The sequence below is a fragment of the Typopeltis vanoorti genome, chromosome 6, assembly GCF_054136105.1.
Source record: "Typopeltis vanoorti isolate ZY-2024b chromosome 6, IOZ_Tvanoo_1.0, whole genome shotgun sequence".
Classification (NCBI taxonomy): Eukaryota; Metazoa; Arthropoda; class Arachnida; order Uropygi; family Thelyphonidae; genus Typopeltis; species Typopeltis vanoorti.
In genome coordinates, this window is record NC_143554.1 from 127869720 (window position 1) to 127885160 (window position 15441).

The 15441-nt window shown below is 36.0% G+C and overlaps 1 protein-coding gene across 2 annotated transcripts in view; it reads right to left on the minus strand.

The window, feature by feature from the left end:
- Positions 1–15441, minus strand: part of LOC150105927 (SCY1-like protein 2) — a 304184-nt gene that overhangs the window by 39894 nt on the left and 248849 nt on the right. For both annotated transcript variants that reach the window (XM_090393688.1, XM_090393689.1), the window contains one exon: positions 5742–5842. In XM_090393688.1, the coding sequence (XP_090249814.1) occupies positions 5742–5842 (101 nt within the window). The remainder of the gene's footprint in view (positions 1–5741; positions 5843–15441) is intronic.

The following is a 15441-nucleotide window of genomic DNA, read 5'->3' on the forward strand; positions in this document are numbered from 1 at the left end:
CAAAAATATAACATAATCTCGAACGTCGGCAGCCGGTTTTTTTAAATAATATTTCAAATAATTATCGTGAATTAATTTCTTCGAGAACAAAGAAAATATTTTGTGGAGTAAGCGATTAGAAAAAATTAGCAAAAAAATTAAAAATTAAATTGGTTCTGTAAGGTAATGCAATATTTAAGTGAAGAAATTAGGCAAGGATCTTTATTTTGTCCAGGCATTAAAATTGTATTGTACAATAAAAAGAGAAAATAAAAATAATTTCTATATTTTTAGTTTATCCAATATAACTAAAATTCAGTTACCCAGCATAGATCAATGAACTGCATTTCTTGTTATAGGTAACTGAGTCACAGCTATGAGCCTGAGATAATCTGATTAGGTGCTCTCTTCAGCGTGAGGGATTATCACACCTTCTAATGGACATGCTGGCCGAATTGCACTTCTTATCCATTTTCTTTCAACAGAGAGCATGTATCGTATCCAGATTTAGCTGGACATCTATAGACGTCCTGGCTGGTTGAGAGGTTAACATCATCTTATTGTGATCATTCTTCCTTCTACTTGCCACGTATCTAAAAAATTCTAGGGTTTTTCTTCGTCTGATTTGCCAATTTCTGCTCATACTGCACTTTTGTTTTCCTTACTAACTGAGTCACTCTCCTGGCTTTTTCTTTATACTCTTTATAAAACTGATTATTACCATTATTCATCTTGTACTGCCTCCAAAGTACAAATACCTTCTTCCAGATTTCATGCTTAAGCCACTCATTCATCCATTTTCCCAAATGCTATTTCTTCATTCTAATCTATACTGCCATACTTAAAATTTCCCATAATAATTACACTTCCTTTGTTCACTAATCCAAGTTATTTATACATTTAATCACCACTCTTCACATTATCTGGCCTATAGCAAAATCCAACAAAATATGTCTTCGTGTCAACTTCCATGTTACACCAACTGCCTCCTAACCAGTGTCACTATTTCCCTCTTTCATGTCTACCTTATGTGGACTTAATTCCCCTGCTTATCATCAGCAGTACTCCCCCACCCTTCTTGCCCTTTCTATCCTCATGAAAAATACTGTATCCTTCCATTTCTATTCCCGTTATGATATCATCTTCATTCAACCATGTTTCACTTATTCCAATGATTTTGAGGTGAATAAGCTCAATCACTGAAACCATTTCATTCCCCTTATTTCTAATACTGCTGGAATTTGTAAACAAACGCAGCAGTTCATTTTTAGGTGTATAACCAGTCCTATCCAAGCCACTGGTTGGTTCTGATTTCCCCACCACACCTGTTCTTGCCCAATCACCTTGATAACCACTTACCACATATATCTGCTCAGCCTCAATTTCCCCACCCACATCATAATATACTCCATCTCCATACACACATTCACTACTACTTTCAACATCCACTCTCCCTATGTCATATGAAGGATAGAGTATCTTCAGAGAGGGCTTTCCTAGAAGAATTGAAGTAAAAAAAAAAATCAGAAAAAAATTAGGACAGGCATGGATGACATAGTTTATTTGACACTGTTTAGTGTAATACAGAGGCCAACAGAACAAAATATACAGCTGGTCGTTACTATAATTTAGGGGGTATAAGGGAGAATATAGATGACATAAATTTGGCAATTAGAATAACGAGTGTAGATCGAATGATATGGGGGAATTCAACTATTGTGATCTAGACTGGAAGGAGGAATGGTCACAGGGAGGAAGAGAAATGGAATTTATACAGCTACTGAGAGATAATTACCTGAGACTGCATGTAATTATGGGGACACAAGGTTTGGGAGTTTGGATCTGGTCAAAGCATGAAAGAAATTAATTGTAACCAATCCAGTTAAGCTGCCTTGAGTAGTCTTGTCCTGCAAGATGTCCAGAATTTTCTGTCAAGAAAAAATGTGTGGAATTACAAAGCAAGTTATTATTGACAAGGTGAGGAGTCAGGTTTCAGTAGTGCCATGGCATAAGAATTTTGGATAGGAGAGGGATGTTATTGGGGCATTCGAGGTGGTCAAGGGATGTTTGAAGAAAGGAATATCAGACTGCATACCCAGAATCAGACAGGAGATACAGACAAAAAGTTGTGGAGGATGACCTGTATGGTAAGAAGGCCAAAGCTAATTATGATTGAAGGCTAGCTGATGAGACTAAAACAAATCCTAAAACATTCTTTCACTATATGGTAAGTAGACGAAGGAATGACTATAGAAGGATAACATTAAAAAGTGATGATGACGTGGGAAGGGTAACTGAAGTAAACCAAATAGTTGAATCACTGAGTGATTATTTTGCAAGAGTGTACCATCTAGGTGGTGATACTGGAACGGTAGATGCGACATTGACTGATGGGAGAATAGTGAGTGAAAAATAGAGATGATTAGATATTGCATAACCTTAATGTCATGATATTACATGGTATATTCAAATATTACAAGAATGCGCAAGAAAATTATCAGCTCCTCTGACCAAGCTGTTTAATTTAAGCCTCAATACTGGGAAGTGCTAATGGAGTGGAAAGAGGACAAAATAGTCCCACTGCATAAAGGGAGACTCCAAGACAGAAGTAACAAATTATAGGCCAAACAGTATCTCAGGAGGGGTGGTTAAGGTATTGGAGAAAGGTGCCATTTCTCCTATGGCAAGACTTCTCTTTTGTGAAGGGTAAGTCTTGCCATAATAATTTGTTTACTCTTTATAATAAAGTAACAGTGGAGTTAGATGTCGGATAGAATGGCTATCAGTAATACTGCTGGACTTTCAAAGGCATCTTATAGAATTCCACATAGACATCTGTTGATAAATTAAAACAAATCGGGATGGATATAAATCCTGTGATTTGAATTCAAGGATAGCTGATGGACAGATATCAACTAATGGCTTATTTATGGAGGAGTTGAGTCTAGGAGCAGGTGACCAGTGGTGTTACCACAGGGCTCAGTACTTGGTCCTCTATTTAGTTTGTAGATCAGTGATATAGGAAATGGTCTGACAGAAAATATTCAACTGTTTGCTGATGAAGCTAACCTGAGAAGAGTGATAGTAAATGAAGGTAATGTAGATATCTCCTGCAGGAAGACAAATACACTCTAGCAGTATGAGAGAAGGCTGCCAGTTTAATGTAGCTAAGTGTAAGGTGATGGATGCACTTTGGGAAGAAGAGATTACAAGCTGTGCACTATGTTGATGGAAATGAACTGAAGGAAACTGATGATACCAGCATCTTGGGAGGGGGGGGGTGAACGTGAACAGGGAGCTGAAGTTTAGAGGGCATATTGCAAAGATAAGCAAAACAGAACATTAGATTACATGGTTGTTGAATACCACACTAACAAGCAGGTATAGAAAAGCTATTGTTCCTCTTTATAAGGCTTTAATAATGCCATATCTGGATTACCATACACAGATCTGGATTCCGTGGGGATGAAGTGGTGGAGAGAATCCAGAGACAAGTGACAAAGATTGTGGCGTGTATGGAATGCTCCCTAAAAGAATGACAGTCTGAGCTTCAAAAACTAGCTGATTAGGTGAAAAAAGAGAAGACATGATAGAAGCATATAATTTATTAAAATGGGTTTTATAGGACTGACACTGATGACTTTTTTCAATACACGGCAGGATGGGAATGATCGAGTTGTCACTCATGGAAACGGTATAAGTAGTCAGAAAGGTATTACAACTAGATTTTTTTTCTGGGAGTGTGGTGAATGGATAGAATGAGTTGACAGAAGTGGTTGTGAGTGCTTTTTCAGTGAATGAGATATGTGAATAATAGATCTCCCACAATGAGTCTTCTGACTCCATGGAGATACCTGTATAATAATAAGATACAGATTTACAGTTAATGCATAAAAGCACAGCCGTAATCCAATACAACATTATTATCTGTGTGCTGAATTACAACATGCAGTTTATAATACTGGATTTCAATACCCAATACACACTATAAAGTCTACCAAATAAGCAAATAATTGAAGCCAAAGGCATGTTTTTAATGACATTCTGATTGAGCAATACCATTTGTTATCACAATTTAACCCACACTCATTATAGCATATAACTACAGACAATTTTGTTTTGACAAATATTGCTATTAAAATGATTCAAATGAAGTGATAAATTTTAACAGAGAATATAAATGCCAAAATTTCATCAAATTCCATCAAGGAAAAAAAAAAATATCACTTAAATATCATTCTGTCAATAAAAACAGATTTATAGCAAACAGGAAAAAAAAATTCAAATACTAAAAATGGATACATGGAGAGCAAAGAGCTACTGCAAGTTCTAGCGTGAAATGGAAAACCATTATTAACATTAAGGTGGATTTATAGATGAATATTCAAAGAGTATACAGAAAGTGACCTGAAAAAAGATGAAGTATCGAAATTACTTAACATCCCAAAATTCCTAAATTAGACTGTGATACGAATAACCTACTTTAAGGAACATAATGTCTGATACAATTCCAATCCATTAACTCATAATTCAGGAAAAATGATACATTTCACTGTTAAGCACTTTAACTTAAAAGATTGATAAGAAAACTTGTTGAAAAAATTCTGCTGAATAATAGTTAATCAAGGCAATGCAGCAAGCTTGCAGGATGATTTAAATAGGCTGTCAGGATGGGTATCAGTTTAATGTGAAGAAATGTAAAGTTATGCATTTTGGGAAAAATAGACTATAAGCCATGAATCATATTGATGGCAATGTACTCCAGGAAATAGATGAAGCTAAAGATTTAGGGGTGGTGGTAAACAGATTGTTAAAGTTTAGAGGACATATTGCTAAGATAGCCCATAAGATTACTTGGCTATTGAAGAACACATTAACATGTAGAGATAAGGAAGTTATTCCTCTTTATAAGGCCTTGATATGCCCACATCTGGATTACTGTGATTAAGTCTGGTCCCTTGGGGATGAGGAAGCGAGAGGATTCAGAGAGACCAAGATGGTGAGTGGCCATTGGAATGTTCCCCATGGGAATAGATTGGGGGGTGGGTGGATTGCAGAAGCTGGTTGATAGGAGAAAAAGAGGGATATGATAGAAACATTTAAGTTTTATGGAATTGATGCAGAGGAAATGTTTCAGGACTTGGCTAGAGAGACCAGAACAGGGAGCGAGAGGTCATCCCGGTAAGTTGAATAAAGGTGTGGTTAGTAGGGGTGTGTGAGGAACAGATTTTTTTTTTTTGCTTGTAGTTGTGAATGAGTGAATATTCCCATATAGGGATCAGGTGAGGCTGTTTTGCCCTACCTAACTTGTAGAGAACTGAAGGAACAGTTCAATCTCCACCAGTAGCTAATCAGAGATAGCTCCAAGACTATCACTAATTATAAATGGTATCCAGTGAAGAGATCACTGACAAGTGCTGCCATCTTGTGTTCCCTAATCCTAATTATATATATTTATTATTTGAGGTAGTGAGAGTTCTATGGTAGATTTTCTCGAGTTTTACGGGATGAAAAACCTGTTTGCCCCTGAGATTGACTAACTCAGGAACCGGTCAAAGTAAGGCTTAGAAAATGTTCCTCTAGTCAATGACTACAATTGAACCTAAGTCTTTCTTCAGGGAGCCAAATGCCATGGAGTGCAAATGCTGCTTCCACTGAGCTACACAGGCTCTGATAGGAATGGTACTAATAGGAGTACTGTGTTTAAAAATTATTAATATCTAACTAATAAAAAAGATAATTTCTGAAGAAAAATCTTTTACCCTTGTTCCTGACGTATAGAGTTCAGTTGTTCTAATTTTGTGCGGTGTTCTGATTCTACTCTGCTCACCATCTCCTTCACCACAGAAATGACAGCTGTGAACTGTAGATTAATCATTGAAAATTATTAAGAAGCATTCATATTTAAAGATAATTTTCTACTACAACTGCTCCTTATTCATAAAAATGTAAAGAATAAAATTTTTCCACTAACCTTGGCAACATTATTGAAATATAGTTTTAAGAAATAAATCAAACTTTACAAATTCTCATTAAAAACTCACCAGAAATCAGATTTATTTTTTGTAAACAGAGATGCTAAAAAATATGCTACACATTCAAACTTTGTGTAAGTGTGAATGTATAGCATACAGCCCTCACTCTTCCATTTAATCAAAATGCTTTTGCTCAATATTTTTGAATAATTTTCAAGTCATTTTTAAGACAGTAAGACCAACATCTTAGGGAGAGAAAATAGTGAGCCTGGAGACTTACATCAATTTAGCAATTAGGTAAAGGAATATAAAGACATCACAAAAAAAAAAAAAAAAAAAAACCTGAAGTTAGTACAGCACACTAAAATGTTCACAACATGAACGGGTAACTATTGGCACATACCTTGATTTTCAATATACAGGTATCCCTTGCTTAAAAACAGTTTTGCTTAATGCGGGATTTGATTAACGTGGTGAAATTAATTGCAGCAATCCCTTGATATAAGCGGCAAGAGTTTCAATTAACGTGCCTTTAACCTTGCAGAGCTCGCTGATCTGACAGATACATACAAAATGTTTAATATAAATATTCTTACACAACTTAGGGTATAGCTTGGAGGTCATGAGTAGTTGTGCATTCATATGTTATGAGTGATATCCCGCACTGTTTTTTTGCTGTCAGTTTGGTTTAGCACATGTTATGTAAAGGTTTGTGATGTTTGACAGTAAATTGTATCTGAGAGATAGCACGACCTCCTTCTGCATTACTTTAAACTTGGTATCACCTCTGGGTCTGGCTTCCAATGATGAAACCTCAATAAAGGTCGAAACCGGTCTGGGTAGTGACCCTTACCATAATGCTTAGCATTATACATGTCTGCAAGGAGATGTACTTTTTATTATGGGATGCTGAGGCAAGTGATGTGAAGTCTTAGCTTCTTTATAGGAGTGTTTAATGTACTTAGTGCAGAGAGTGAACAGTTTGTGGTACAATAGTGAGAATAAAGAGAATATTTGTCAAATGTTTTGTGAGTGAATGCAATAAATGTAACTCATGTTGGGACTGGAAATGGAAGCAACTGATATTAAGGATAAGAAGCAGGATAGTGAAATTGTCATGGAGAATGTGGCCAAAGCAGTGAATGGGGGTGCATGAAATATGAATGAGAGTTAGAAAGAAGTGGATGATGAGATGCCAGTGTGGAAAGAAACTGCATGCTTATGCAGACTCCTTCACATGACAAAATGTGAGGTTGAGTGTCTGGAGAAATGATTGGCATGTGGGAGAAAGAAAAAAAAGAGTGAATGGGAAAAGCATAAAAGTGCCAGAAACTGGGAGAAAAGAGAAAGTATTGTATGGGATTTGATAAGAGGTATACTTAATCAGAAAGTGATGAAAGCATGTTTCCCAGTGCAAAGATAAAGAATGTTAGTGAAGCTGTAAGTTTGCAGAAGAAAGAAGTGAACGAGTTAATAGTTTTTGTATGTACAAATGATTTGAAAGGTGAAAAATATGCAATGAGAGGATATGAAAGAATTGTTGGAAGACAAAATGAGGCAAAAATGATAGCAAGAAAGTAAAGACCAAGAGTCTGCTGCCTCAGTATGATAGGACAGAAATGAGAAGGGCCATGATTGCTAATGAGTCAATGATCTTTAAAGGCACCTGTGGCATAACTATAAATAATAAATTACACAATAACCACAGCAATTAACTTTAATGAAATAAAGGTACAAATATTTCATACTGAAATTAACAGTACATCATCAGCCTAGACAACAAGCAGTTCAAAGTAATGGAATACAAAGTACATAACAGTCAGTGGAATTGGAAATCCACCGACTGTTATGTACTTTGTATTCCATTACTTTGAACTGCTTGTTGTCTAGGCTGATGATGTACTGTTAATTTCAGTATGAAATATTTGTACCTTTATTTCATTAAAGTTATTTACTGTGGTTATCATGTAATTTATTATTTAATGAGTCAATGAGAAGATTGTGTAGAAGGAAATGGTGTGCAGTTCATAGATGTGTGGAGTTAATTTGATGGATGAAAGAAAACAACTGTGTCACTTTTGAATATAATCTCCCTTTACTTCAATATACTTTTCACATCTTTGAATTAACATTTTTATGCCCTTGAAAAAATAGTTTGTACTTTTGTTTGCAAAATGGCCTAAAACTGCATCTTTCACCTCATTGTCATTTGCAAATTTTCTTCCTCAAAGGTCTTTCTTCAGTTTTGACAAGAGCTAGTAGTCACTGGGTGCTAGATCTGAGTTGTAGGATGGGTATTCAATCTCCTGGAAGCCACAGTTCTTCACTGCAGCCTTCACAATAGCTGTATGGACTGGAGCATTGTTGTGAACACCATGACTCAACATTCCTTGTCCCTTCTCCTTTATGGCATTGCACAGCTTGTGCAGGAGTGAAGCATAATATTCTGCATTTGCAGTGGTATTGATTTCTTTGAAGTCAATTAAGAGAAATCTCCAGAAATCCCAAAAGATTGTGTTGTAATCTTCTTGGAGGACTAAGTGACTTTGGCTTTCTCGGCAGTGCTTCTCCTTGTTTGCACCACTCCATGGATTCCCTTGTAGAAAGAGGATCATAATAAAGGACCACGGGTTCATCCCCAGTGACAACAGATTCCAGCACTTCTCTCTGATTCCATTGGCAAAACTCTAAATAAAACTTGTGGGAATAGGTCACACGATGCTCCTTCTGAAATGAAGAGAGAAGTCGGGGCACTCACCTTGCACTGACGCACATCTTGTGAACGATGCAGAAGACAATTATTACAGAAAGCCCCAACCTTGCTGAGATTTCTTTGGGCTTCAGCTGTCTGTCATTAAGCAGTTCCTCCTCAACAAGAGAGACATTTTCCTCAGCCATCACTTCCACAGGCCAACCATCATGAGGATTATCTTCAATCTCTCTTCCTAGACAAAACTGTTTAGCCCAGTCCTTCATGGTGGAATATGAAGGAAAAGCTTCCCCATAAACATCAGCCAATCACTGTTTGACGGCACTTGTAGAAAGCCCTTCTTTGGTGATAAACTTTATCATAGCATGGTACCTCAATTTTTAACATTAGTGCCGCTTATCATGTGATGTGTTAGTCAAATGAGTGCCTCCAAATGAATGACATGGGTAGAGAGCTGAAACTGGTACACTAACCTCCCCATAGATGGTGTTATCTGTCATGCATGCCACTTTAAAATTGGCATGAATTTTGTTTTCCAGGCCATAAACTTTGGTAAGCAACCTCGTATGATTGTATGAAAGGAATCTGATGAATGAAAATATTTCAAGAATAATGGATTGCACATGAATGATTTGGAGTGTCTGAATAAAGTTTTATTCATCTTCACCAAATTTCTGTTTACCTTCAACAGGATACTATGGCAGCACTACACAAAGAAGTTAAATTATTACTAACTTCCTATCAACAGTTTTCTCTAAACGTCTTATTTGTCTAGACTCCAATATTGCCAGATTTCATATTTCAGTCTTCTAAGTCATTTCTAATAGCCTCAATCCACCTAGTTCTTGGTCTTCCTTGAGGTCTTTTTCCTGCCATTCTGACATCAAACACCTGTTTGATTGATGCTTCCTCACCCATTCTGTTCAAGTGACCATGCTACCCACCTCAGAATAGCTGTCTCATGAATTCCTGAATGCTAATAGTGTCAAATTCCTTTCTAATATCTTCAGTTTTAATATGATCCTGCCATTAATGCTATCTACTCACTCCCCTAATTTTTCTCCCAACTTTCATATCTGTGAGCTCCAGTCTGTGTGCAAGTCTCTTAATTTCTAACCCAGCTCTCAGATCCATAAATTAAAACTGATTTGAACACTATCTTTTATACAGCAAGTTTAGTGTTCTGATGGAGTTCTCTCTTATTCTATATAAAACTTATAGCCTCAAACTTATTGTTGAATTCCTACTATAGTGGTTTTGATTATTCTATTGTCTATTTCCACATGTAATTACCCCGTCACTAAAAAGTATGCATAAATTTATGGCTGAAATGTTTTATATGCTCATCCAGGATACAGTGATATTTTCAATGCTCCTACCTATTTTCATAGTCATTGTCTTGCTTATGTTCATACCAAATTTGATACATCGGTTATTAAATTTAGTTAAGAAATAATGTGGACTCATACTGAATTAAGTACAGAGAGAGATTAACTTTGCCATGGAGTCAAACTCATCATGAGAACCCAATACTAACCATTATTCATACATCTATCAATCATGCCTCTCTCTGAATTCATTCAATGACAAAGAACTCAGGGGTGACTTGTTTTCTCACTTCCTGAATTTTTTTTTAAAGAAGCCATGAACACAAATGTCAATCCTATAGAAATCCTTTAATACTTTATCTTTTTATCATATCTCCTCTTTTCCACCTATCCACTAGCTTTTTAATCCACAGGTCTTCAAATTCCTCATAAGGAACATTTCATAAACCTGTCAATCAGTCACTTCTGTATGGATCCAAGGAAACCAGGTGACTAGATGTGTGTACAGCAATACAGATGTGATCTCATTCAAGCCTTTATATAATAATCTCCCTATTCTGGCTTTGTTGGTATGTTTTTACACATCCAAGTAACCTGATGAGTGTTTTGTACTACCTTTTCAATTTATTCTCTAAACTTCAACTTCCTTAGAGGAGAAAACAAGTCTAGGGATAAGAAGTAACTGACTAAATTTATTTAGTATTATATTATTAGGCCAATATTTAATCCCTCCCAGCAGTGTGGTTTTATCAAAACCTTGGAAACAGAGCTAGAATCCATTTGCTATAATCAAAACCAGCCTTTCCACCAAAATCAATCACATTCAAGACATTTTTTTTAAAAGTCAAGGGCTTCCCCTTTATTAACAAAACTTTTTGTACTTCTCCCAAACCAAAATTTCCCCAAAATCCAGAGCACAAGAACATCCACTGCCATTCTTTACATCTGTTACAAACTACCTTCAAATCATACCAAAAATACCTACCCTTATCCATCACTCCCCTCAAAAGATTCCCTTCATTATCTAAGATCATCCTGGTATTTACACAGTACAGTTGACCCTTGAGCAACGAAGTTGAAAATCCATGCAGTCGAAAATCTACGTATAACTTTGGACTCCCCAAAAACTTACCTACTAATAGTCTACTGTTGACCTGAAGCCTTACTGATAGCACAAATAGTCGATTAACACATCTTTTTGATTAATTTTCACGGTATAGATGAGAACACAAACTGATAAGAAAATAACTATTTATTGACCTATTGCCGATATTTTGCTGGTATTCTATCCAGCATCTTCAGAGCACGAAAACAGTTTGTTACAACATGCAAGACAACAACAATCTGAACAATGGGACTAGTTTGAACAATTGTAATGTACAACATAAAGACTAAAGTCCTAATTAGGTGCCATCTATGCTGGCAGGAAAAAAAAAAAAAAAACAGAATGAAAAAGCAGGTATTAATTAGGTCTTAAGATGACTGTCGCCCAAATCTTTGGCTAATTTATACAGCCATACTTGTGGAGGTTTGGAGTATGTTTCAAGGCTTTCATTGATTCCATGAGCAACCTCTCTGATTTATACAAGTGTCTGTGTAGCACTTTTGTTTTTTGTCAATTGATCATAACGATATCGCTATGATCAATTGATAACGATAATGCTATCGCCATAACAATAGTGCCAGATGTATTTTTTATGTTCACTGAGGCAGATGTCCACAGTTCTTCATGTCTGTCCACAGTAAATGATAAAATAGACTAGTATCTGAACATATTTTATACAATCATGACATACCTAACTTTTTCTTAATTTTTTTGATATTTCCAAGCTATGCTGATCGTCTACGAGTATTTTTCAAATTGTCGCAAATCTCAAATAAATTTTGCTATGTTTATTGAAACAAATCCGTGCATAAGTGGAACCATGCAGTTCAAATCTGTGTTGTTCAAGGGTCAACATATTCCTTATTTCTGCAAACTAACATACTTTGGACAAACTGTAAGAACAGCTAATATCCATCTTGAAAAATACAGAAACTATGTCCATTATTTGCTACAGCTATTCTGGTCTGTGAGTGGATGGTGGGTGGCTAACTATGCCATGGATACACATCACTGCATCCAATGGGGTAAGCTTTCCATTTATATCATCATCAATGGTCCTAACAGGCACTTAAGCACTCATGACCTTCCAACTATTCTTGGACTTCACAACTGCAACCGTAACTCAAGGATAAGGTGGTTAGCCCTATGCCTCCCGGTGTGTCCTATGTCTGTAGATGTGTGTGTTCATGGGGCCGGTTTGCCTGTTCTAGAATATGAAAAACCTGAGTTCCCAGGTGAAAAAAACCCCCTACCTCCATATGAGACTGGCAAACTCACCTTTCATCAAAAGAAACCAGATAAAGGTTCCTCACATAATGGACAGGAATCGAACCTAGGTCTTTCCGACCAAAGGGCTTTGTCTATACCAACTGAGTTATGGAGGCTTTCCATTTATATAGAAACAGATATAAATCTGAGACTATTTCAAAATTTACAAAGGTCTACAAATGTAAACAATTCAATAGGCTGTGGCTATTCACATTACTAAAAATGTAGGACACCATCTTGAGATCTGGAACTATAGGATCCCACCTCTTACAGCCTTCCTGCTAGTGCATGTATATTCCTTTGTGCCCATGAAGATGCCATATTGAACAAAGAAAAATCTCCAACCAATGTACAGCACTACTAATCACTTTGTAGAATTCCTATTTCCTTATTGGGACATACATGAAAAAAAAAATGGGCAAGTCTTCAGTGAGTAAATTTTTTTTTGCATGACAAGTAGGTTTTGCATAATTTGTCCAGCCCTGATCTTTACTATTAGTCTTCTCAGTTCTGTATAGTCAGGAAACAACCACATATTTCTAATCAAATAATTTCCTATATCATAATGTATAAATTAAATATTAGTTATAGCTAAAATAAAGGGCCAAAAAGCTTCAGTTTGGCGAGGCAAAATTATATAAATCAAGTGGATATTAAATCCAGCATTATTTCAAATGCCGAATGTAGAAACTATGAAAGTTTCATAAAAAAAGTTGAGCAGAGAGCTTATGGGAATAGACTCACAGGCATTTATGAGTTGCCCTATCATGGACCACATAAAAGACATGATCGCTTGCTCAACGGTCCATATATTCACCTTTATTTTAGTAAATACTTTACGCACCGACCAAAAGTTCACTTATGAAAAATACATCTCTCCGACACTTTGAGTTCCAGAGTACTGAACAAAAGTTTTTGTCCTTTTAAGATTTCTGCCTGGTCTCTGAAGAGAACCAACTAGATTGAAACAGCTATCATGCCAGTGAAATCTTATCAAAATGGACCAATTAAAGGGAAATATATGGACACTTGGGCAAGTGACCATGTCTTCTATATGGTCTGCACTAGGGCAACTTGTAAATGCTGGCGAGTGTATTCCTGTAAGCTCTCTGGTCATCTTTTTTTTTTTTTTTATGAAACTTTCATTGTTTCCACATTCAGCTTTGAAATAATGCTGAATTTAATATCCACTTGATTTATATAAATTAGTTATAGCTTTTTCCACAAAGAATGTTTACAGTATTATTACTCCCTTCTTGTTCCTAGCATCTATTATGCATGAACTATCATAATTTTATCCTGACAACATTCTCCTCTTATCCATCTTGCTTCTCATAAGCCTGCGATTTCATTTTGTTAATCATCATCTCTAATCTGACATTTCCAAATTCAAGATGTTACTTCTGGTATAAACTACAAGAACATTCATAAAAATTGTTTATTCAATGTTTCCTATGGTTTATGGCATACATCATCAGGAATACAAATTAATTAAAAATGTGTATAATAGACTGATTCTTAAATCTGCCATCGGCTGAACTGTCATTAAAAAGTTGGTGCCCACTGTGAGACTGCAAACACATGGCTCGCTGTTGAGCTGTGCTATGTAACGTCTAACATAACCTAGTTTTCCCAACTTCGTATGTCTTGTGACCATGACTGGATTAAAACAAAGCTTTATAATAAAATGCAAGCCTTTATTTTAAACCAACTATAGTCAGCATACATAAGAAGTTGGGAAAACTAGGTTATGATAGACATTACACAGCATAGGATTTCAGCAGCTTTTGTGATTTTGTGAACATAGCCTGTTGAATTCAGTATATGGCATTCTTGGGAGTTGCCAAAGTACCTGATACTCTTGTTATTATTACCAGTGAACTCCAAGGAGGCAGGGACTCATCAAGGGAGACAGCATATCACCAACACAGCTGTCATACCTTGTCTTGAATTCATTCACACTGCCTGCAAAGACAGTTCATTCCTATTAAGCAAAGCTTTATGAAAGAAAAATTTTGATGTCACCTCTCTCTTGAATGCAACCATCCTCAACTTCCACGGATGTCCTACTGTCCCCTTCTATCAAATTAAAAATTCTATCTGCGGGTAACTTTTATTATTATTAATGCCTCATATACTTGTGTTTCTTCATTTGTTAGTGTTGGCAGTCCACAAATTCTTAATCTACCCTCATAATTTACATTCTGCAGTACTACTATCATATTTAACACTTTCCTTTTCACCTCCCCCTCCACTGTATCTGCATCATTACAAAAACCAGGAGACCAGATCTGTACACAATAGTTCAAGTAAGGTCATATCAAGGTCTTGTAAAGAGACAAAGACTTCCTTATTCTTCCAAGTCATGTTCATTGTAATTATCCTCTGAGTTGTATTTGAAATCTCCCCCCCCCACCCTCAACTTCCTATTCACTAAAACTCCAAGAGTGATCCCTTGCCTGATCAGTTTCTTCTAGCATAATTCCCTAACTAATATAATATACCATTAACAATTATGAGAAAAACATGGCAAAAGATTTAATAATTATAATTTTATTATTGCAAATATTTCAGCCTGAAACTAACAAGCCATCTATCATCAGTGCATAAGCACATTCACAAGGTGCAATATGAACAATGGAATATTATTCCTTTCTTACAGATGAGCCTGATGCTAGAGTGCCACAACATATGAATGTGTTTGTGTACTGATGATCTGTTAGTTTCAAGCAAAAATATTTGCAATAATAAAATTATTAATGCCTCATATACCTGAGTTTCTTCATTCAGTGAAGAGGCATTAAGTTCAATGTTGCATACACATGTTGATAACTTAGCAAAATGGGCACTCATTAGTTGAACAATCTTTTCTGTGTCTATTACCTGCATACCATCTGCATTCAGTAAAGTTATTCTTTCACATTTATTCAGCCTTTCTTTTATTTGCAGCATAACAACAAAATGCATTTGGATTGTCTTTAACTTGCAGAGCCAGTTTATTTTCATTCTCAGACTTAGCTTTCTGTACTATATTTCTAACTCTTCTGGCCTGCATCTTATAATTTTCATAGGCAG